The sequence below is a fragment of the Tachysurus fulvidraco genome, chromosome 12 (assembly GCF_022655615.1).
Source record: "Tachysurus fulvidraco isolate hzauxx_2018 chromosome 12, HZAU_PFXX_2.0, whole genome shotgun sequence".
Classification (NCBI taxonomy): Eukaryota; Metazoa; Chordata; class Actinopteri; order Siluriformes; family Bagridae; genus Tachysurus; species Tachysurus fulvidraco.
The window spans coordinates 24,811,723-24,836,963 of NC_062529.1; the positions used below are offsets into that span (position 1 = coordinate 24,811,723).

The 25,241-nt window shown below is 40.6% G+C and overlaps 1 protein-coding gene across 1 annotated transcript; it reads right to left on the reverse strand.

Annotated features, from left to right (window-relative positions):
- Positions 1 to 245: 245 nt before the first annotated feature.
- Positions 246 to 1,327, reverse strand: LOC125146076 (C-type mannose receptor 2-like). The gene is made up of 2 exons (XM_047821846.1): positions 627 to 1,327; positions 246 to 534 (listed from the first exon to the last, which is right to left on the reverse strand). Coding segments are annotated over exons 1-2 (660 nt in total). The 5' UTR covers positions 1,286 to 1,327; the 3' UTR covers positions 246 to 533.
- Positions 1,328 to 25,241: the final 23,914 nt, after the last annotated feature.

The following is a 25,241-nucleotide window of genomic DNA, read 5'->3' on the forward strand; positions in this document are numbered from 1 at the left end:
AGCATTTTTTGTGACATTACTGCAGAACGACTAAGAAATTCATTTCAATTGACCTTTTACAGCATTTGGCAGTCACATCCAGAGTGACATTTATTTTTTTATTTATACAACTTAGCAATTGTGAATTTGTGCCTTCCTCTGGGTCCCAGCAGTGGCAGCTTGGTGGTGTTGGGATTTGACTTGCAACCTTCCACTCAATACTCAATAATTTACCATGACACAAAAAAATCCTTGAAACCCGAACACACATTTTATTTAATGTTTAACATTACAGTCGAGGATAAAATACAAATTCCATTTATTCAGGAAAAACTTATAATATATATCTTATAACAAATATCTACTCAAGGACACTATTTACTTCAACACAATGTAGCACATAAATATAGTGTTGGAGAATTAAGTAATGAAGTAACAATTCTAATGTAATAATTCAGTTTATAATATTATGCTGTGTGATTGACATTAATCTGCTCAGCATCTCTGTTCATCGATTCTTCATTGTCTCATGCCAATCTTGATTGCAGTGATGCTCTGAGAAGTGCATTATAGGGAAAATTAATTTTGATGTAATTAGTTAAAGAACATTTTTGAGAAGATATTAGAAGTCGAGTCAAACCACTCACCAAATGTAGTGATAACAAATGAAGTTCATTTTCTCCTTGCAGTCTCTGTTCTCCCAGACACCAGCTTTAATATTTCGTGCTCCACAATGGAAAGGCTTGTCAGGGCATGGAGGCAGTGATGTCTCACTATTCAGCAGAAACATCCCGTTCGCCCAGAACCATGAGCCATCCATGAATCGTAGACTGGTCCAGAATGTGGGAGTCTGAATTTTCATACTTCTGTTGTTGACCAAAAAGTAGTCAATCTTCTCGATGAACCATACCAGGTGAGTGTAGTAGGTTCTGCAGTACACCAGAGCCTCCTCCCAGTTCATCATCCTCTGCACCACAATTATCTTAGGTGCCCAAGTGTAGCAGAAGACTTTATGTTTGTTATTACAGTCATCCAGTACCCAAACATTGTTGTTCGTAAAAACACAGTCTCCATTCGGACGATTGGTAAGATTCCCACCTTTCCAATTTGAGAATCTTAGTATAGTTCCATCTGACCACTGTGTAAACAGAGTCTCGTTTTTTTCTTTTCTAAGACCGATCCAGCAATTTTCAGATTTCTGACTGTCTGATTTATTTACGAAACTGTTGAATGCTAATTGGCTGTCAATAACTGACAGATCTACATAATTATTCCTGCAGTACGTCTGAGCCTCAGTCCAGGTCATATTCTGATCATAATAAATGTGTTCTCTCCAGAACAGACCTGATTCTACATCTGTTAAAGCCAGCAGGAGGAGGATGTAGAGAACAGGCATCATCCCTGACTTTGGTGTGATTGAGTTTGGCTCTGAAGATTCTCCAGTAATTATGTTACTGGTGACAGCAGCAAACAAAACAAAATGCAAAACCAAGTCAGCAGACTGGGGGAAAGGACAATGCAAAATTTATGCTGATGGATTTCTTTACCCCCCTTCAGTCAGTTTCCTGTTTAGTTATTTTTACAGTTAATTATGAAATTTTAATTATTTTTCTTAAACATTAATATATTTTTTTTATTTTTATGCATTTCACCTTTTCTTTCCCTATACCCATTCTGTGAGAAAATGTAAAAGGGACCTCTGCCTTTGTGAAAGTGAGTCAGTGAGTCATTGAGTCAGTGTCCATGTCTTTCCCATTGATAATCAACAGAATATAATGAGTTCATGTGATTTAAAAGGAAAGATGTCATTTGGCAATAAAGTGCCTGGGTATAGTGTTGTACATGAAAACATGAAAACATGATCTGTGGATATGAACAAAAAAACATACAGGATAGAAGCAATATTGAGGCACATTTTACAACAAACAACAACAATGGAAAACAAGTGCAGCTACTATACACTATGCAGCTACTATATACTACATGTACTATACTATACATAGATTCAATTCAAGTTTATTTGTATAGCGCTTTTTAAAATAGACATTGCCTCAAAGCAGCTTTACAGAGCATAAATATCGAGCAGAAGGTAAACATAATTAATGATAAAGGAAATAACGAATAATAAAAGTAAAAGAATTGACAGAATAAAAATTCTAGATTATTATTAGATATAAATAGTTCACAATATATATATATATATATATATCTTCTGTTTCCATACTTCTGTAAAGCTGCTTTGAGACAATGGGAATTGTTAAAAATGCTATACAAATAAATAGATTTTAATTAAATTGAATTTACAGTAGAAAATTTTTATTTATTTGTGCAAAAAATATGAAAAATGTTTTTCTGCACCGTTTTTCAATTTTAAATGTGTGGTAAAAGAGAAAATAATTCCATTTTAGCTAATTTCCTTTTATTGAATTTTACTATTGTATATTGGATTTTTTTATTGAACAGTTAAAAAGCATTTCACTACATGTTGTACTGTGTGTGGTTGTGTATGTGACCAAAGAATTTGAATTTGAATTTAAATAGTGATAGTAACGTCATGTAGAAGAGAATGTTGCCTAGTGAACAAACTCCTCTTTGCATTCCAGCTTTTCTTTATTCATAATTTCTTATATAATTTTATCTAATTTATCATTTGCTTGATTTATTTTTTTCTACAATCCATTCACGTCTCTGTAGCATGCGTGTGACATGCGTGAAGCGAATGGTCATAAAACTCGCCTGTCCACAGATCCGCAGTGTGAAAATCTACTGGGCATCTAAGGAGCTTTGGGATATTCATTTCAACATACTGTGATCGGGACGCTCTAATTCTGAACTCAGGAAATATTTAGGACTGATTGTAAGTGAATTGGGCTGCAGGGTAGAACATAAATAGTGGCTCTAACACCAGAGAAATTAAGTCAGGAGATTATAAAATATAGAAAATATATTTTTATATATATATATATATATATATATATATATATATATATATATATATATATATATATGATGAAACATGAAATTCTAACTTTTTTAAAGAAAGCTTTTTTTCTCTAAATGTCATTTCTCTATGATTCTGATTGTTTTTATTGTCAAAATAGCTGTTTTTTTGCTGTAATTTACAGCACGGCACAATGAACGGCAGAAGCCAGGAAATCTGCCTTATTAGGAATTGCACAATCCATTCAAACCTGAACTTGTGTATGAGGAATAAGCACGTGACTGTGATTATTTATGTGAATATCATTCAGTATATAATTTTTTTAAAATTTTATACATATGAGCAATTGCGTATTAAGGGCCTTGTTCGGTGGTAGCTGAGTGGACCTGGGATATGAACTCCCAACCTTCCAAATGGTAGACAGACACCTTAATCACTAGGCTACCACATCCCCCTCTTATACACCTCTTATTTGCATACCATGGCCTTCCATTTTCTAGGTAACTTATTTCGCATATCTGTGTAAAAGATATTTAGGCTTGTTGGTATTTATGAAATTGTAATAAAAAAGTACCATGAGAGGCTGCCATTACCTCTGATAATATAGCTTTAAGCTCTAACCAGACTTAGATTATATTCATAGACCGCACGATACAGTATATTTGATGTTCCTATAAATCTAGCTCAGTCTGTTCAGTGCCTTACTCGCCCTTGACCTGACTTCACGTCACTGACTAACACAGTATAACAAGAATCAGGTGAGATTGATTAGTGATGTGACATGCTGGGGCTGATGGGTAGTGTAGTTTAGCACCCTTTGGGCCACCATGGCAAAATAATTGTATTATTATGTGATCAACTCAATTAATGCAGAAGAGGTTTAAAACAAAAAAGGTAAATGATTTACGGTGATCAACTCAAAGTTTACACAATAAGTGCACTATATAAGTGTACAATATGCACTGTCATGACTGTAGATTTTGTTGTGTAGCTAAAGCTTAAAGGTACAATAAGCATTAAAAAAACTGGAGAATTGTTTACGTCATAACCTCAGCAGGAGTTCTGTATTTGTGTAAGTGTTTGCTTAGGAAAATGTTCATGCATATCAGAGCACTTGTTTGTGTTTGCATGTGCCTCTTGCTAAGTCTGGTGAAACAAACATATTAACAATACTGATCACATAATGTGCAAGAAGAATCGTATACAAAAGGAGCGACCACAGGATTATTTGCTTCAATTATGGTAATCTAATGGATCACACAACAAAACAGACATGAACAATTGTTCCATGATCAGACAGTAAGGGTGACTTACAGTACACTGCAGGCTTATTCTTGGGCTTTTGAAGTTTTGGTCGTAGCCCGCTTAAACCAAAGTTCATCATTACTTGCTGAATGAAGATAAAAGTGTTTTTCATGCACTTTGGGGACTCCAGCTGGAATGCATAGGGCACCAAACAAGAGGCACATTGACTGAGGCAAGCTGGTGAGTTCATCCATCCATCCAAGGCTGTCCTCTAGTACTGTATGTGTTTAGTTGTGGTGAGGCTGGGCTTGTGGTTCTGTTGTCCTCAAAGCAGAGAATTCCCAATGGAGTGTCCAAGGAGACTCCATCCTATATAGTGTGAGAGACAATAAAAAAAGATGATATTCAGGTCAACTCTGATTTGTCTTGAATTATTAGTGAGCCCTTCGATAATAATCAGAAATTGTGCAGCTAAATCAGCCTAATTTTATACGTCTAATTTTAGCTTTTGTTCTGTGAGTTATATTGCTATTGGAGGGACAGTCAATAGTTAATTATCTTTTAATTTTTGTTTTCTCCAGTTTTCAAAATTATCTAGATTTTGTTTATCCCATGTGTCTGCCAAAACCTGCTTGCTCAGTCATCTAAACTAAAATATGTATAACTCTTTCATTCAAGAGCTTTCCCATGAGGCAGCGATATGGTGTTAAATGGAGTCAGGCAGTGAAATTTTGTCTATAATATTATGTAAACAGAATATTTAAATGTAATAAATACCATAAATATTGTATCTGGTAAATGTGTTTGATCACTTCTTGAACATCACTCTTGGAGATAAACGAAATAGTTTGCATTTTCAATAACAGAGATGCTAGATTGTATTTAAGCTGCTTTGTTGAATCATGAAGGTCGGAGGTATTCAACTAAAATTTAAAGAGGATCAGTAAGAGAAAATTTATTGAATCAAAGGTCCGGAAGATCATAATGTTTAACTAGTTAGTCTGATATATATTTAAGTAGCCTAGTAGTTGTGTCAACATCTGCAAGCAATCAATACCTGACTGTCAAATCAAATAAATTAAGTACAATTCAAAAACTTCTTGTCACGTAACATAGAACTGAACATATGTATGATTATAGATATGTATAGCATTTTCTCATTAAATAAATAAAAGTAGGGCTACATTTCAAAATAAGAGAAGATAAATAAAATGTGAAAATTGTGTATGTTTAAATAAAGTGCTTACAGTAACTTTCCCTTTTATAAACCTATTCCCCCCGCCCCCCCCCCCCCCCCCCCCCCACACACACACACACACAAACACACAGACACTTTTTGCTCAGTGAGAGAAGTTTGGCTTGCCAGGATTTTGGCTTGGTTGGAGTCAGGGCCATTCTCATACACATGTGGAGGTGCTCATTAGTGAGCCTGGAATATTATTTAGTTTTGATTACAGTTCATATAGTTCAACTGGGAAAGCTGTCTCTGGGACACTGTCTTCAGATTTGAGTGGATTTGTTTGTTCAAATCTTTTATGTTTTTTCCTCATAATCGCATTTCACTTTGCCACTTTAATAGGTGCCACGGTTTGTGAACATATGACACACTGGTTTAGTGCTCCCAGTGGGAAGTATGAACAGAAATGAATCTGTCCATTCTGCATTAAATGCTCTATTTTTGCTGTCCACTTTTCTTTTTTTTTGGAGAGCGCCATTTGTTCTTTATTCTCCCTTTCTCCAACTCAGTCAAATGTTTCTCTCCCGTTGTTTTCTACATGTATCGCTATCTTTCTTTCATGTGTAAATTTACTCTAATTCTCTCTCATCTGTCTTGCACTGTTGAGTTGAGTGTTTACTTCAGCGAATCCTGAGGCATCTAGAGATCTATCAGCTACATTTAGACTCTGCTATACTAAAAACATGTGAACTCCATGTGATCTTTTGCATCTATACAACATCTGTTTGACTGTGTTTTTATAATCACACTCTCCAGTGTAACCCATATGAGGATGGGTTCCCCTTTGAGTCTGGTTCCTCTCAAGGTTTCTTCCTTACCATCTAAGAGAGTTTTTCCTTGCCACTGCTGCCTGAGTCACCTCAGACTTGCTCATTGGGCATAAATACATACACATTTTGAACTAAATCCATCGAATATTAATCTTGAATTTTGCATTCTATTAATCTTTATATTATTCTTTATATTAACCTTTTGTTCTATGTTTATGTTCTGTAAAGCTGCTCTGAGACAATATCAATTGTAAAAAAGTGCTATACAAATAAATTTGAATTTAATTGAATTGAATGCACAGACTTGATTGGCTGAGTGGTATCACTTAACTCGCATGCAATTGGTCTGTGCGTTTCCACTACCACTACCGTAAAGATTGCAAAAGCTGCGCCGGTTAAAATAGCAGCGCCCCGTCAAGTTTTAAATCATAACCTTTTGTTTTGGCTGTAGGTCCGGGTCCGTATTGGACAGATTCTTGGTCCGGACCCGGACCGCGGTCTGCCTGTTAGTGACCTATGCTCTAGATCCTTTGTGTCAGACGTCATCTGCTCTTGTTCACCCTGACCTTCATGGGCTAGTTTATCAAAAGTGTCACTGGTTACCCTGACAGTGATTTCATGCTTGAAATTCTTCCATGCTCTCCGTGTCTTTTACTTTTGTGTGCATTGAAAATAGATTATACATTGCTATGAAAGTTACAGTCTTTATATGGACAATCAAATGTTGTGGTTTACTTTAAAATGTGAATTCTGCAGATGAACTAAGTATTCAGATTCAGAGCAGGGTTCAAGAAGTCTATTGTTTACTGTTGTCCCTGGTTCTGCTATAAAAGTGGGATAAACGAGTATGGAATGTATTAAGAGATTTGAACACAGACATTCCTGTGCAAGCAAGGAAATGGCTCAATTCTTGAATAACTTCCATGTTTTAGCCTATAATATTTTTAAAAGCTGTCCTCTCTTCTCACAGATAGCAGGCCAATACTTGTGTCTCCTAAAAGGGCAATATATAAGAATAGAGAATAAATCTGATCTCTGTGACTGTGGCATGGTTATTGGTACCAGATGGATTGGTTTAAGTATTTCAGTAACTGCTAATAATGACTGTACATTTATTTCTTTTTATTAACTTCAAAAGAGAGAAAAGAAACAGGGTGGTGAGCGAATTATAACTGTTTTAACACAAGTACAAACGTCTCTAGGTTACGACCGTAACCATAGTTCCCTGAGGAACGAGACTCTGCGTCGAAACGCTATGGGAACGCCCATAGCGTTTCGACGCAGCTCGAGTTCCGAAAGGGAACGTCTCTAGGTTACGACCGTAACCATAGTTCCCTGAGGAACGAGACGCTGCGCCGAAACGCTATGGGAACGCCCATAGCGTTTCGACGCAGCTCGAGTTCCGAAAGGGAACAGGAACAAAATTTTTCCTAATTCCTAACAGTCAAGAAATCAAGATTGCAATCTCTCTACCTTTAAGTCATGTAGTTTCATTGATGGTCTATCTGATGGTTGCACTTTAGAACTATAGAACATCTCTCCATCAAGATAGTTTCCACTTGTTAAAAAGTCTTTAAAAAATCTGTGATTATCACATTCAGTTCATTCAACATGTTTAAATAAAACACATTGCTGTAACTCCTCTGGCTGCTGTTGATATACAGAGTTCTAATAAACATCACGGAGAGCTTTGATCAAAATATCAGGCAGTTCCTTAACAGATGGCTGGGCCTATCAAACCTAAGCAACACTGCCCTCTATGGGCACACCAACAAGCTACAGGTTGCTTTCACCAATCTGACAGAAAAATGTAAGGTCATTTTAAGAACCAGAGTGGTGTTACATTATAGAGACTTAACCAACACCAGAGTCTCCTCTGCAAGCATCATAGTTAACAACCTGATGGCACCGGTGAGGTCGGCTGCCGTCGCGACTGCTCCGGTACACTTTGACTTTTTTTCTTTGACTTTTTTGTTTATTTTATATTGTCACAGTGTAAGATGAGTTCTAAGGCACTGTGTATTTGGTGGTGAAAGTCTTAATGGGGGTTGGACATGTGTTGAATTGTATGTTTGTGTTTATTTATTTTCATTAATGTAGATGTAGTTGTAGTAATGTAGTAATGTAGATGTTGTTGGCCAAGGATTGTTTCCCATGTTCCTATAGTTAGAGGAGAGAACCCCCTACCAATTTTAGAATGGTTAGATCCAGGGGCGGGACTAAGAGAATAAAATGTCTCCCACACAGTCAGTCTGGGTGGGTTATTGTAACAGTTGGTGTTTCTAGGTGGTGTACCAAGTAAATGCTATGGTCTTACTAAGTGTGGGCACTAATAAATCACACTTCATCTGACTCCAAGCGGCTTCTGTGTCACATTTGCCTCCTATCCCCCGGTTAAATCCTAACATATATACTTATTTATATAGACACAGTTTTATTTATAGAAGATGGACATCATTAGATTTGACAAGATCCTGAGGGGGAACAAAGGACTCGACCCACATCGGCGTCCGCGAGGGAAACGAGCCGGTGTCAGGAACAGACTGAGGGGACACGCACTTCACGCTCCATTACCTACTATCCTTTTAGCCAACGTCCAGTCTCTGGGAAACAAGCTCGAAGACCTCAGGGCAAGGGTCAAGTTCCAGAGGGACATTCGGGAATGCAACCTTCTCTGCTTCACTGAGACATGGCTGAACGCAGCGGTACCGGACCACGCCATCCAGCCGTCCGAGTTTTTTTTTGGTTCATCGCATGGACAGAACACTGGAATGGGGGAAGTCAAGGGGTGGTGGAGTGTGTCTGATGGTAAACAACCAGTGGTGTGACAGCACGAGCATCGTTCCTCTTACACGCTCCTGCACACCAAATCTGGAGCTACTGACCATCAAATGTCGGCCCTTCTATTTACCTCGGGAATTTAGCTCGGTCATAGTCAGTGCCGTTTATATTCCACCACAACCGGACACGGACACTGCAGTATGGGACTTAAATGAGACACTAACACTACACCAAACACAGCATCGAGACGCTGCACTCATTGAGGTGGGAGATTTTAACCCTCTGAGGTCTAAGGGTATTTTTAGGGCCTGGAGTTGTGTCATACCCTGACATTTGTGCTTTTTTCAGTTGCTTATAAAGATATAAATGGCTAAAGTCTAATATCACTGTAATCAGCACAAACTGGGCTACAATAATATTGGACTACAACATATGCACATGATTGTGTTTTTGAGAAAACAATGTTTATGCGTGGTTAGTGAAAAATTAAACATTTTAAATCACTTGAATAAGGCCATAAAACACACACAGATCATTGGTTCACAATACTTTTGAGAACTGGATCTTGCAGCCTAGAATATTTGCTTCAAAATTATGTGAAAATCATCTTGTTTACTCGCTCACAAAAAACAATATATTGATTTCAATTTTCGAAGACACTTTTTGGCATATGCGAGTAGGCGTCTACTATCATGAATATTAGTGTGATTCACACCTGCATAATGAGCCTTTCAGGTAAGTGTGTGACTGAGAGAGGAGTTACAAGAAAGAATGTGAGGACAAAATAAATGTGTATATTTACACACAAAACACACAAAATAACACACAATTTAAAATTACAGACAAAATAACATTATGCTAGAAACTGGACAGTGGTTAACCTCACAGCCAGCAGAAGAAGATTATTCCCTAACCAACAGACTGGTTTTGCGGGGTCACACTTACGAACTACGACGCTGTTAGAGCAAGATAAAAAAGGGTGTAAGGTTTGTAGAAGCCCACTAACTTACTCTGTCACATAGTACCCAGAATTGAACAGTTATACATCTTTGTGCCACACTAGGAAACAGTACCTTTGATGGCGCTGCGCATGCAGCGACTCGCAGCTACAGGTGTCGTCGTGAGTGCGTGCGTGTTTGATGTTTGTTTGCCGTTTTTAATTATTTTAAAGACTCTTAAATTGATCTTTTATGAGGATTATGCTGACTTTTGACGTACATATATTTGAAGAAGGATTTTAAGAGAAAAATGGAGATAATGGGTATACTTGTTTTACTGACCCTAATCCACCTGAGTTTGTGTTTGTTTGAAACATCTCAGGATTCGGTAAGAATCCAATACTCCCGGGAGTTTCTTTTAAAATTGAATAAGCCTAACATTGTGGATCAGGCATGGATCAGGCATGTTGTTCGCCTTTTAAGGTGCTTTCAAAAACAAAGCGGCCCCGGACGTAATGATTCAACATCAAAAATCCGGAAGAGAGGACGAAAAAGGGGGTGTTCGACAGAGACTAAAAAACCTAAGTTCTTCTAAAATGCCCCTTCCTACAATTGTGTTGGCGAATGTGCAGTCTATATGAAACAAAACAAACGAGCTTCAAGCGATGATTAAATTCCAGCATGATTACAAAAATGTCTGCATTATGGCGCTTACGGAGACTTGGCTCTCCGGAAGAAATTCAGACTCCAGCCTAAAGCTGGATGGCTTCAACATACCCGTTCGTACGGACCGGGATCCGATTGAAACCGGGAAAGCACATGGAGGTGGAGTATGTTTGTATATTAGAGAGAACTGGTGCAAATGTGTGACGGTGAAGGAGAAAGTGTGCACAAAGGATATGGAGTTGCTGACTGTGGCATTGAGACCTCAGTATTTGCCTCGGGAGTTTCCTCAGTTGTTTATTACAGTTGATTACATTCATCCCCGAGCAAATGAGGAAAGTGCTATGGATCGATTAAAGGATCGTATAAGTCATTTGGGAAACCACCTTTGGGAACTTCAGATAATAATATGGTATTACTTGTTCCCGTATATAAAACTGTTCTGAAACGAGAGAAGTCACAGGTAATTAAGATAAAAGACTGGTCTGAGGATGCTACACTATGTTTAAAAGGGTGCATGGAATGTACAGACTGGACAGTTTTTATGGATACTGATTCAGATGTTGATGAAGCAAGTGATGTAATATGTAATTATGTTACGTTTTGTGAGGACGTGAATTCCTGAGTAAACGGTTCAAATATTTCCAAATAGTAAGCCGTGGGTCACAAAATCAATTAAGATCCTTCTGTCTAAAAGAAATAGGGCTTTTAAAGAAGGAAATATTGAGGAATGTGATAGGCTAAAAATAGGAATTCAACAGGAAAAGAAAAAGAGAAAAGAGAGCTAAAGTAGCCTATACAGAAGATCTTGAGTTAAAACTAAGGAAGGGAAATTTAGGCTCTGTTTGGGAGGGGATGCACTTAACAACAGGTCAAGAGAATAGGAAAATGAAAAATAGAATTAGTTTGAAGGAGTTCAGTTCAGATGCAATTTTGTCACAGGAATTTAATAATTTTTATTCAAGATTTGATTCCTATGATTTTAACAAAGAAATTGACAGTTTGAAAAATGAATGTAAAGTAAATGCCAAATGGGAGTATGATGGCACGTTTTTTAACATGGAAGATGTGATAACCGTTTTTAAACAGTGTAAAATTAGGAAAGCACCTGGGCCTGATAATATCAGTGGTCGACTACTTAGGGAATGTGCGGAGCAGTTAGGACCAATATTTTATAAAATCTTCGTTTTGTCCCTTCAACAACAAAAAGTTTCTGCACGGTGGAAGCAGTCTACAGTGATCCCAGTACCTAAAATGAAAAATTGTACAAACAATAGAGGATTTTAGACCGGTGGCACTTACGTCTCTGGTGATGAAATGTTTTGAACATTTAGTAAAGACAGAGATTATGCAAAGAACACAGAGCTTGTTAGATCCCCTCCAATTTGCGTATAGGGCTAAGAGAGGTGTAGAGGATGCAGTAGCAACTCTCTTACACTTAGTACTTCAGCATTTGGATAAGCCTTTTGTTAAATGACCTTTTATTGATTTTTCATCTGCTTTTAATACCATTCAGCCACATATTTTAGTTGAGAAACTTATTAATGAATTTGAGCTGAATTACAGTCTCGTAGGGTGGATCTTGGATTTTCTTGTACAGAGAACACTAGTGCCCCTTTTCCACCGGAAAGAACCGGGTGCTGGTTCAAAGTTGGTTCCACTGGGGAACCTTCTAAGAACCGGTTTGCCTTTCCACCGGCCAGAGAGCCATCACAGTGCCGAGTGTGACGTCACTGTATACGTGTCACGTGTCCCAGCAACGTTAGCGCAGCAGCGACAAACACAACAACAATGGCGGATGTTGCTTTACTGTTAATGCTCATGGCTTCCTACATTGGCATCCAAACGCGGCGAATAAAACGTGTACATGAGGCTCCATGTAATCTGTATAAACGGAGGTTGTAATCAATAATGTACATAACGTTTTTTTATCGTTAACACTGAAAAAAATTTAGCCTTAGCATGTAGCTACCTACTATCATGTGTGCTGATAATATATCATATCGCGGTAAAGTAAAAGTGTATTAAACATTAGTATACTTAAGGTACATTATCAAATGCGCTAACAGTAGCCCCGGCCCCAGCTCCTGACGCAAGCAGTTCTTAAGTCTAGATCAGTAATGTTTTGGTGCTACTTAAGAACCACTTTTCCTGGTTCGGAGCCGGTGCTTTGGCGGTCGAAACAGAAAGAACTGGTTCTAAATTAGGCTCTGGCTCCGAACCAGCACTCGAACTGCCTCGGTGGAAAAGGGGAAAAAGAGTTAGAGTTAATTATTGCTTTTCTGAATGGTTGGTGTCATCTACTGGGTCACCTCAGGGGTGTGTCCTATCCCTTCTATTGTTTATTTAATACACAAATGACTATAGGAGTAGTTTTAAAAACAGACACATTTTAAAAATTTGCTGATGATTCTGTAATTGTCAGTTTACTGAGTGAGGAGGACACAATGCAGGGTCCTGTGGTCGATGATTTTGTGAGCTGGTGTCAAAATGCTTTCTTAAAATTAAATGCTCTCAAAACTAAGGAATTGATTATTGATTTTAGTACTCAGAGAAAACCTATTCAACTCCAACAAACTAGTATAAATGGAGTGAGTATTGAGAGTGTGGAACAGTATAAATACTTGGGTACTATTTTGGTCAATAAATTGTCCTTTTCTCCAAACACTGGGGTTTTGTGTAAGAGGGGGCAGCAAAGATTGTATTGTCTGCGGAAATTAAGGTCATTTAATGTGGACAAAACACTGATGAGTATGTTTTACAGATCCTATGTTGAGTCATTGCTGTCATTTTCTCTCGTGTTGGTTTAATTCTCTAAATGTGAAAAATAAGAGAAGTTTAGAGAGAATTGTAAATCAGGGAAATGAAATAACAGAGGAAGCAGATGTCTATGGCCCAGTTATACTGTAGATGGGGTTTTGGGGAAAGCCAAGACTATATTATCAGATGATTCCCACCCTATGTATAATGATTTTGACCTTCTACCCTCGGGTATTATGTACAGGATCATAATTAGTAAAACAAATAGGTTCAAACATTCATTTCTTCCTTCAGCTGTTAAACTTTTAAATACAAGGTAAACTTTTATTTTTTGTGAATTGTGTGAATGCGTTGCTTCTTTATGTTCTGTTTGTTTTTGTGATATGCCTGTATGCTGCAACAAAAATTGCCTGCGGGAAATGAAATAAAGTTGAACTTGAATTTGAACTTGAACTGAAAGTTGAACTTGAACTCCTTTTCAGCTGAACACACAAGTGAACATCACATGCCTGGCATTTCCAAGGCAGTTCTAAGCACACAGGTCCGGATTTCATGTAATGAGTCATTCCTGTGTCTCGGGGGCGTGTACGTGGTTATCTGAATCACCTCAGTTCTTTTGCATATGAGCAGCACGCTCAGAGGGAGGTGGTAACACATTAGCTATAATTAGGCAAAACAGGAGAAACTGGACCACTCCTTACTTTCTTAAGGATTACATAAAAATAGATTATTTGTTTTTGACTTGAATTTGTTTATTTAAAAGTAGACATTTCAAGCTTTCAATGCATATATTTATCTTGTATTTGAGGCAAGTATTCACTGAGATTCGGGTTGTTATATTTGTGTCTGTGAAGAGTGGTGACCGAGACCGAGATGGCAGAGAACGCAGGCTGTTTATTTTCTTTATTCTACAAAACCACGTTTTGTTATTATTTGTGTATACAAATAAAAGTAGACCCTTTACAGATTCGATTGATGAATTGCTCTTATCTGTGCGATCAAATCTGAAAGTGTAATTTAAGTTCTTTTCGGCCTTAACAGGAGATTATGCCACAAAACGCGTATACACGTTCATCGACTCCAGAGGGTTAATAGTGCTAACCTCAAACGAGGACACTGAACCACTGCTACACACTGTTCACAAACAACTACAAGGCACAATCGCGTCCACTGTTTGGGAAATAAGACCATGCAGCCATCTTCCTCATGCCTGTTTACAAACAAAGGCTGAAACAGGAAGCTCCAGTTCAGAGGGAGGTCGCACGCTGGACTGACCAATCGGTGGCCGCTCTGCAGGACACTCTGGATGACGCAGACTGGGACATGTTCAAGCGCAGCTCTGATGACGTCAACATGTTTACGGAAGTGGTTGTGGGATTCGTAGGGAAACTAGCGGATGATAAGGTGCAGAAAACCACCATCAGAACCAGAAGCCGTGGGTGGATAAAACCATCCGTGACGCTCTGAAATCATGCTCCGCTGCCTACAACATGTGGCTCGCCACCGGGGACATGGACAAGTACGAGGCTTACAGTGTGTGCAGAGCGGTGAAGGAAGCAAAGCGGTGCTACTGGAGGAAACTAGAGTCACAGTTCCAACATGGTGGCTCTAGGAGCCTGTGGCAGGGACTAAGGAACATTTAGGACTTTAGAACACCTGCTTCTAGAAGGGGGAATGCGGACGCTTCTCTGGCAAACGAGCTAAGCACCTTTAACACTCACTTCGCGGGTGCAGCTAACCACGCTAGTGATGCTAATGGCACAAACAGCATGCACGCTGAGAGAGCTGGAGAGGTAAACACGTTCACCATGTCAGAGCATGACCTGAGGAGGGGATTCAGGAGAGTGAATACCAGTAAGGCAGCAGGACCAGATGGCATCATATATCGGGTTCTGAAAGCCTGCGCTGACCAGCTAGCACCGGTGTTCACTGAGATATTCAACCTCTCACTGGCACAGTCTATTGTCCCATCATGCTTCAAGCAGTCCACCATTGTTCCTGTTCTGAAGAAACCCCAGCCCACCTGCCTCAATGACTACCACCCTGTATGATGAAGTGTTTCGAGAGACTTGTCAGAGACTTCATCACTGCATCACTACCAGACACACTGGATCCACTACAGTTCTTGTACCCCCAGAACGCTCTAATGAGGCCATCGCTCATCTTCTTCACACCACGATGAGCCACCTGGACTGCAGAAAAGGGAATTATGTGAAAATGCTGTTTGTGGACTACAGTTCAGCATTTAACACTATAAGTTTAACACTATAAGTCCCTCCACGCTCACCTCTAAGTTGGAGGTCCTGCCGCTGTGTCAGTGGATCTCCAACTTCCTGACAGACGACAAGCTGTATGGGTGGGCAAACATACATCATCCACCCTCACCCTCAGCACTGAAGCCCCCCAGGGTTGTGTTCTGAGCTCCCTGCTGTACTCACTGTATACTTAAGGCTGTGTGGCCACTTCCAACTCCACCACCATCAACAAGGTTGCTGACGACACTGCTGTGGTGGGCCTGATCTCCAACAAGGATGAGATGGCCTACCTACAGAAGACTAAAAACCTGGAGATGGTGCCAGGAGAACAATCTTTTCCTGAACGTCAGCAAGACTAAAGAGCTGATAGTGGACTTCATACCAACCGCTAAACATCAACGGGATTCCAGTAGAGAGAGTGGACAGTTTCTGGTACCTAGGTGTTCACATCACACAGGATCTGTCTTGGTCCTGTCACATTAACACCCTGGTGAAGAAGGCCCGGCAGCGACTTTACAATTTGAGACGTTTGAGGGACTTCAGACTACCCTCTAAGGTGCTTAAGACCTTCTACACCTGCACCATTGAGAGCGTGCTGACAGGTAGCATCACTTCTTGGTTTGGGAACAGCACCATGCAGGACAGGCGACACTGACCTGCAGGACATCTACAGCACATGGTGCCGGACTAGAGCCAGGAAGATTGTAAAAGATCTCAGCCATCCCAACAATGGACTCTTTTCTTTGTTGGATTTAGGGAAACGCTTCCACTTCCTGAAAGCAAACACAGAGAGAATGAGGAGAAGCTTCTTCCTGCAGGCCATTCGGAGTTTAAACCAGGAAACACACAGGATCTAGCACTGGACCTCTCTCTCCATCCCTACTGTTCTATGCACCCCCCCCCCTTTTTTTTTGCACTGACACTTTAATTCTGGACTGTCCCTGTCACTTTAACTCTGGACTTGGACAGCACAGTGCCACTTTATACACTCCATGCACTATTTACACACCATACTTCACCTGGACATTCTAAGGACACTTTAACTCTGGACTTGCACAGCACAGTGCCACTTTATACACACCAAACTGCACCTGGACACTCTAATATGTATATGTATATGTTTATTTATGCATATGTATATACATTATTTCTTCATCTATATTATCATGTTTTATATAGTTTTTATATAGTTTTCTTATATAGTTTATACTTTTTTATTATTTTATTCTTATTTTATTATTTTATTTTTGCTTTTTTATACTTTTTTTTATTATTCTTATACCAGACAGTGAATAAAGCATTTCACTGCATATCGTACCCTGTATGTATGTGTCAAATAAAATTTTTATTTGATTTTAGAACTGGGAGCAAGTGGTGGGCAGAGGAGACAGTTAAACAGGCAGAAAGACTGAGAATCAGTGTCTGGTAGGCTATGTGGCAACCAGAAGGTACTGTAGCTACATAAGACCATTCTACAACAAAGCCTAAAGGAGAGAGAGGCATAAGCTGATCCAGTGAAAGATATGTTCAGAATTCCACAACTATATACAGTGGGGCAAAAAAAATATTTAGTCAGCCACCAATTGTGCAAGTTCTCCCACTTCACTATGACACTTCAACTATGAGAGACAGAATGGGGGAAAGAATCCAGGGAATCACCTTGTAGGATTTTTAATGAATTAATTGGTAAATTCCTCTGTAAAATAAGTATTTGGTCACCTACAAAAAGCAGGATTTCTGGCTCTCACAGACCTGTAACTTCTTCTTTTTTTGTCCTCCACTCGTTACCTGTATTTAATGGCACCTGTTTTAACTCGTTATCAGTATAAAAGGCACCTGTCCACAACCTCAAACAGTCAGACTCCAAACTCCATTTTGGCCAAGGCCAAAGAGCTGTCAAAGGACACCAGAAACAACTTTGTAGACCTGCGCTGGGAAGCCTGAACCTGCAATAGGTAAGCAGCTTGGCGTGAAGAAATCAACTGTGGGAACAATTATTAGAAAATGGAAGACATACAAGATGACCGATACTCTCCCTCGATCTGGGGCTCCATACAAGATCTCACCCCGTGGGGTCAAAATGATCACAAGAACGGTGAGCAAAAATCCTAGCACCACAAGGGGGGACCTAGTGAATGACCTGAAGAGAGCGGGGACCAAAGTAACAAAGGCTACCATCAGTAACACCTTATGCTGCCAGGGACTCAAATTCTGCAGTGGCAGACATGTCCCCCTGCTTAAACCAGTACAAGTCAGGTCGTGTCTGAAGTTTGCTAGAGATCATTTGGATGATCCAGAAGAGGATTGTCGATCCCCCAAGCTGAGGTCACTGAGGTAGTTGAGAAGCTCCTTGGTGGCAAGGCACCGGGGGTAGATGAGATCCGCCCTGAGTACCTAAAGTCTCTGGATGTTGTGGGGCTGTCTTGGCTGACAAGCCTCTGCAACATTGTGTGACAGCTGGCGACAGTGCCTAAGAGGGGGGTGGTGGTCCCTATGTTTAAGAAGGGGGACCAGAGGATGTGTTCCAACTACAAGGGGATCACACTCCTCAGCCTCCCCGGAAAAGTCTATGCCAGAGCACTGGCATAGAACAATGCGGGTTTCATTCCGGTCGTGGAACACTGGACCATCTCTATACCCTTGCCAGGTTGCTGGAGGATTCATGGGAGTTTGCCCAACCAGTCCACATGTACTTTGTGGATCTGGAGAAGGCATCCGACTGTGTCCCTCATGGGGACCTGTGGGGGTGCTCTGGGAGTACGGGGCCCTCTGCTAAGGGCTGTCCGGTCCTTATATGACCGGAGCAGCAATTTGGTTTGCTTTGCCTGCAGTAAGTCAGACTTGTTCCCGGTGTACGTTGGACTCTGGCAGGGCTGCCCATTGTCACCGGTCCTGTTCATTATTTATATGAACAGGATTTCTAGGCACAGTCGGGGGCCAGAGGGAGTCAGGTTTGGGGAACACAGGATTTCGTGTCCGCTTTTTGCAGATGATGTTCTCCTGTTGGCTTCATCAAATCAGGACCATCACTGCACTGAGGAGTGAATCAGATAATAAAAAAAATACCATTCAGTTTAAAGGAAAAGTGGCTCACAGTGGGATCTAAGTACAAAAAGGATTACAGAGTTTCCTTTCCACAATTCAATGAGCCAAGTTTATCTCACAGCAGTACAGGAAGAATCGCGCAAACCAAACAGACAATCAAACAAAACTGTTTTCTACACAATAAGCCTCACCCTCTGACCAGATGTAAAAGATTCAGGATGAAACCTATGGAAGAGAAAAAGTTTCAAATGTTGCAGCAAAGAACTGTGATCGGGTTGCTGTGTTCAGAATGTGGCAGCATTACCCACATGGCAGCACTCCATCCAGGTCCAGAACCATGGACCAGAGAACCATGATCCCCTACATCAGAAAATCACAAACCTCGGAATCCGAGGTTATCTCAGCTTGTACGGAGGTATGCGGAGACAGTCAGGTTCCATGCTCATGTTCCAAGGTTTGTCTTGTGAAAGTATTTCCTGAAAGCCACTGTAAGAAAGCAGTCAAAATGCATTTGATATTAGATGATTAAAGTAACAGATCGCTCGCAAGATCAGAATTCTTCAATCTGTTTAGCATTACAGAGTGTAACATAGTCTATACTCTCAAAACATGTGCAGGCACAGTTGACAGAGAAGGCAGACAAGCACAAGGCTTTCAAGTGGAATTGTATGATGAAAGCTTAGTCTTACCCCTACCAGTGCTTCTTGAGTGTAACAAAATTCCAGACAATCGTTCTGAAATCCCCACTCCAGAAGTGGTTAGTAACCACAGACACCTAAAACATTTTGCAAAGTACATTCCAGACCCAGATCATCACATTCCCATTCTTCTCCTTTAGGCAGAGATATGATCAGTGTCCACAACGCCCATAAGCAAGTGAACGGCCCACCAAATGCTCCCTTTGTGCAAAAGTTGGACTTAGGATGGGTTGTCATTGTAGATATTTTCCTCGGGAAAGATCATAAGCCTACCTTCATCCAAAATTACCACACCAATATTATGGAAAATGGTCAGTCTACATATTTTCATCTGTGTCCTAACAATTACACTGTGAAGAATAGGTTCCAAAGTGTGTCATTTGTTGAGAAAAATTCTTGGGTGACAGAGGAGGGGAGTGGTACGATGCAGAGTATGTCTGGCATAGAACCTGAGTTATGATTACGTATTTATCTTCTTAGGTACTCACCTTTTGATGCATACTCATTTACAGTTTTTCTCGATTGCTAAAACACTAAACCCCATTCTCTGAATCAAATGTTCAGTGAACTAAACCAATTTGTGAAATCAGACACTCTTTTGGCAAAACTCTAAACACATTCTCATTCACTAAACATATTTTGCACTGTGATGCACTTGTGCTGCAAATTGGTAAACACACGCGACAAACAGTAAACTACAACACAATTGTCATCTGTAAAACACAATGACTCAAAATTGAACACACTTGTTTCTAATGTTGTTTACCAATTGCCCAGAATATAAGCCAGTTCAGAGGGCACAGGTGTGTTGGGTGGGTGTAAGAATGGTGGGAAACAATCTGAGAGGCAGAGGAAGAGTAAGAGTAAGAGGAGGAGGAGGAAGAGGAGGAGGAGGAAGAGGAGGAGGAAGACCAAGAGCAGTCATTTCAGATGATATTCGAGCAACTGTCATAGACCATGTTCTTATTCATGGTATGACAATGAGGGAAGCAGGCCTATGAGTTCAACCCAATTTGAGCAGATTCTCTGTGGCCACCATTGTCAGGACATTCAGAGAAGAAAACAGGTAAATGTTTCTTTTCATTTCGGTAATTGAAAGTTTACTGTATTCATTTGAGCCAGTACATATCTTTGTCAACAGAAAAATGACTAGGGGGAAATAAGCATTTTCCCTTCTTGTAGAATTACAAGACTACAACACTGGTATGTTCTCCCAACAGCAAGAGGCTCTCATAGTTGATATGGTCCTTCAAAACAATGCAATCCGCCTGCGTGAAATACAGGAAAGAGTTGTTGAAGACAATGCAAACTTTGAAGGAATAAACAGTGTCAGCCTTTCAACCATTGATCGTGTCCTCAAATGCAACAGGCTATGCATGAAGCGAGTGTACAGAGTACCCTTTGAGCGCAACTCAGAACGGGTCAAAGAACTACGATGTCAATATTTACAAGTAAGTGTACACTCAGACACTTTCAGCTCTGATGCTTACAGTACAATTCTATGCTACTAGCCAACCGCTGTAAACTGCCCTCTATACTAGTGTAGGGTATGTAAATTCTGTAAGGTGTGTATACAAATACACTTGCAGTTTGTCTTTCTGTATCACTTACTACTGTAAAGTAATTATTGTATGTATCCTTTTTGACATGTGTAGAGAGTGTTTGAACTGGATTCCATGGAAAGGCCCCATGAATGCATTTTTGTTGATGAAGCAGGGTTCAATCTGGCAAAGAGGAGAGGGAGAGGCAGGAACATAATTGGCCAACGTGCCATCATGGGTGTCCCTGGCCAGCGTGGTGGCAATGTCACCCTTTGTGCAGCCATAAGTAACCGTGGGGTTCTCCACCATCATGCAACCCTGGGGCCATACAACACTGAACATCTTTTAACCTTTCTGGATGGTTTTCGGGATGTTCTGCTTGAGCGTGAGCACCAGGATTATCCGCAGGCAGTGCATGCTGTGTATGTGGTGGTTTGGGACAATGTCAGCTTTCACCGGGGTGTCCGTTTACGTGAATGGTTCAATATCAACCAGCAATTCTTAAATGTTTTCCTTTCACCATACAGCCCTTTTTCTAAACCCAAATGAGGATTTTTTCTCTGTGTGGCGGTGGAAGGTCTATGACCGAAACCCATATAACGGGGTAAGTCTTCTAGAGGCTATAGAATTGGCCTGTGGTGACATAGGTGTGGAATGTTGTCAAGGCTGGATCCGACACACCATTGCCTGGCAAGGGACAACATTGCCTGAGAGGTGGATGAAGTCCTCTGGCCAGACCCAGCACAAAGACGCAACGCTGAGGCAGACTGAATTGTGTAAAACAGACTTTTCAGTTGCACAACATTTGAGTTTATAGTGCTTTTCATTTATAATTTTCTTTGACAGTACTAAGTGATGGTTACTGTAATATTTTCTTTATTGCAAATGGCTACGTCATCTTGGCCGAGGGGGTGGCGATGGATGACTCAAACGTGCAGGCAGTACTGCAGTGGCCACGACCACAAATTAATGCTGAGTTCTCCATTTTTTTGTGTTGTGTCTAATGATTGCTCCATAGTGTTTATATATTGATGGGTTGTGTTTATGATCTGAAAGCATAGTTCGATTTTGAGGACAGGTTAAATAGTTTATGGGCGAGTGTTTGATTTTGACAGAAGAGTCAAAGGTTTTGGAAATTTAGTTTGAATATTTGGTTTTGTGTTTACAGTTCTGAGAAAATGGTTGACTGTTTCAAGAAATGTGTTTTAGCAATCGAGAAAAACTGTAATCTTAATTGTAAGGTACTGACTTTTTATGATTGATACTCATGTAATGATTTCGTATGTATTCTTCTTTTAAAACAATAGTTTTTACGTAATAAACACACATACATGACAGCCACGAAAGAGTGGGAGGCAGGTTTAGTATAAGAAATGGTTTACATTTACATTTACAGCATTTGGCAGACGCCCTTATCCAGAGCGACGTACATAAGTGCTTAAATCTCTAACACTAAATACATTAATGCTGGTTCACTAGGTTACATACTTAACCTCTTACGGACCTCCGCCTATATCCATTGTCCAACAAAAAGTGGTAAAGCTCCCACATACTTTGACACACAGGGGCGAGTCTCATTTGAAAGAAGAGATTCTCTAGTTTCAGAAACTAGTTTCAGATTGATTCTAGGCCTTTCTGGCACAAAGTTACAGGGGTTTGAATGCAGATTTTCCTGTCCGCCTGGGTTGTTTACCTGATAAACTGATTAATCTTATTTTTCTGGAACATGTTAGGGACAAACCAACAAGTGAGAGTCATAGCCACATGTCTTGGCTTTCACCAAAAAAAATTTCAAGTCAAAAGACCCCAAAATGGATTTTATATGAATATTTTTCTACGGCCATGGTCGTCGGGTGCAGCGTTTTTGTGTACTTGTTTACTATATAACTTTGAAATAAAAGGCTGCAGGCTCAGTCTGACAAGCCATAAATAAGCCTAGACTCTCTCTCTATCAATCTGGTGTGAAAACAGGCCTGTAACTTGACACCCTGAGCTGTGAGAGGGACAAAAGGTCAGGGATTACGCAAGAATTCTTCTGCGTATCCAGTTCACGCAGACACAGGCAAAGAATGTAAAGCATGTCGCATACCGTTGGAATCGTCTGCTTATTGGCTAAACGGCTGTATAGGTCCCAGCCCATTTCATTGCTATTGGAAGGAGTAATTGTCAGTCAAAGGCGGGTTCCCAAAAATTAGGTCATGCCACCATTGGCTTCTCAGCCGTCTATTTCTGCCATACAAGCACCGATTGGCTCAAATGAGGGCTTATTTGATTCGTTAGGACCTGGGCTATAAATATGACGTAGACTTTGAATTTTTGAATATCCCAATTAGGAGTTAGAGCGGCAAAACGAGATGATTGTGCACTTCTGTTTCCAATTTTCAGAACACTAACGGAATATTTGCGGCGCGACCAGAGCGTTTCAATTTTCAATTCCTTGGACCTGTGTGGATTTTTGTGGATTATTTGTGTTGGAATATATTACCCCAGTGAAGAAAGAGACGCGTCTAAAGGTAAGGGAAAAACCGGTCTAGCGCCACCTAGGTCAGTTTTGTCCGAAAATTTTTTCTAATTGTATGAAGGCTGTGAATCATATTGTGCTTTGTGTGTGGACTTAAAAAATTATTGAGAGTATAAACTTTACTAGGTAAATAGGTTTTTTCGTGAGGATTTGATGCTTTAAAGTTGAATTGAAGCTTGTTTCTGGGTCATCCCCTAGTTGTCACTTCTACTTCCGTGCCGTGTACGGCACAGGGCCCGTAATAGGTTAACTGATGAGCAGTCATCCATGATGAAATTTCTGCCAGACATGCTGAGATCCGGTCAGAAGCTGTGGCATCTGAGGGTGGGAAAGAGAAGATAAGTTGTGTATCATCAGCATAGCAGTGGTAAGAGAACCCATGTGATGAAATAACTTCACCAAGAGAGTGAGTATACAAGGAGAAAAAAAGAGGACCAAGTACTGAGCCCTGTGGGACGCCAGTGGAGAGTCTGCGTGGAGCAGATGTCACTCCCCTCCATGTTACTTGATATGAGCGTCCATCCAGGTAGGAGGCAAACCATTCCCAAGCTGATCCGCAAATCCCAAGACTCTTGAGGGAGGATAAGAGAGTCTTGTGGTTGACCGTATCAAACGCTGCTGAAAGGTCAAGGAGGATAAGGACGGATGATAGTTTGGCTGATCTAGCAGTCTGTAGCTTCTCAGAGACATCCAAAAGGGCTGTCTCTGTAGAGTGAGCTGCTTTAAAACCAGACTGTTTGGGATCTTGGAGGTTGTTCTGTGAGAGATAGACAGACAGTTGATTATAGACAATGCATTCAAGAATTTTTGAAAGAAATGAGAGAAGTGATACCGGTCTGTAGTTACTGATGTCTGATGGATCCAGAGCAGGTTTCTTTAGGATGGGAATAACCCTTGCTCTCTTGAAAGTATATGGTACCTGACCAGATGCTATGGATCTATTGACGATAGTGGAAATGAAGGGCAAGAGGTCTTGCGAGATGGTCTGGAGCATAGTGGTAGGGAGTGGATCCAATGGGCAGGTGGTAGGATTGCAGGACTGGATGAGTTGTAAAATCTCTTCTGCTGCCACAGTTGAGAAATGTGACAACGAAGGTGTAGGGGAATCCATACTCTGAGATGTAAGTGCAGTCGGGGCTGAAGTGAAGGTCCAGCAGATTTCCTCAATCTTCTCCTGGTAGAAAGAAGCAAAGTCTTCAAGATATATGTAAGAACACCCAGAGACATTCAAGATATATGTAAGAACACCCAGAGAAGGGGACCTGGCAGCGGTTGGAGAGGTGGGATTGAGAGAGATAGAGGGGAAGGAATAGGAGGAGGAGAGGAAACAGAGGACGAGGGGTCTGGACTAGGAGGTGGAAAAGGGCCGGGGAGTGATGGAGCATAGGGGGACACAGAGTTGACTTGTGGCCTGGCACACGCCCTGCAGGGACAATGGGAATTCCATGAGCGAAGGGGGGTCTGGGTGCTGCATGTAATGGCAGGAGGAGGGGGGATTGGATCAGTTTGAGTAGTAGCGTTACACTGGAAACCATCAGCGTTACCAGCGTTACCATCCAAAAAAGCCACCCCAGATCTGTGTGGTCTTTGACTCGAGCACGCAATGCAAAGGTGCATCACTGAACAAGGTTCTCTTGACGGGTCCTGACCTCAACAACAGTCTCATTGGAGTCCTCAAGCTTTTTCACAAAGAGCCTGTTGCCTTCACAGTAGATGTACAACAAATGTTCCACTGCTTCAAAGTTCCACCTGCAGACAGGAACCACCTAAGTTTCCTCTGGTTTCGAGAAAAAATAACTCAGATAATGAGGTCACGGAATACCGTATGAAGGTACACGTATTTGGGAACAGTCCCTCTCCAGTAGTG

Bases quoted from the DNA above. Each gene is read 5' to 3' on its own strand.
- LOC125146076 (XM_047821846.1), bottom strand. From the start codon at position 1,285: ATGACCTGGACTGAGGCTCAGACGTACTGCAGGAATAATTATGTAGAT.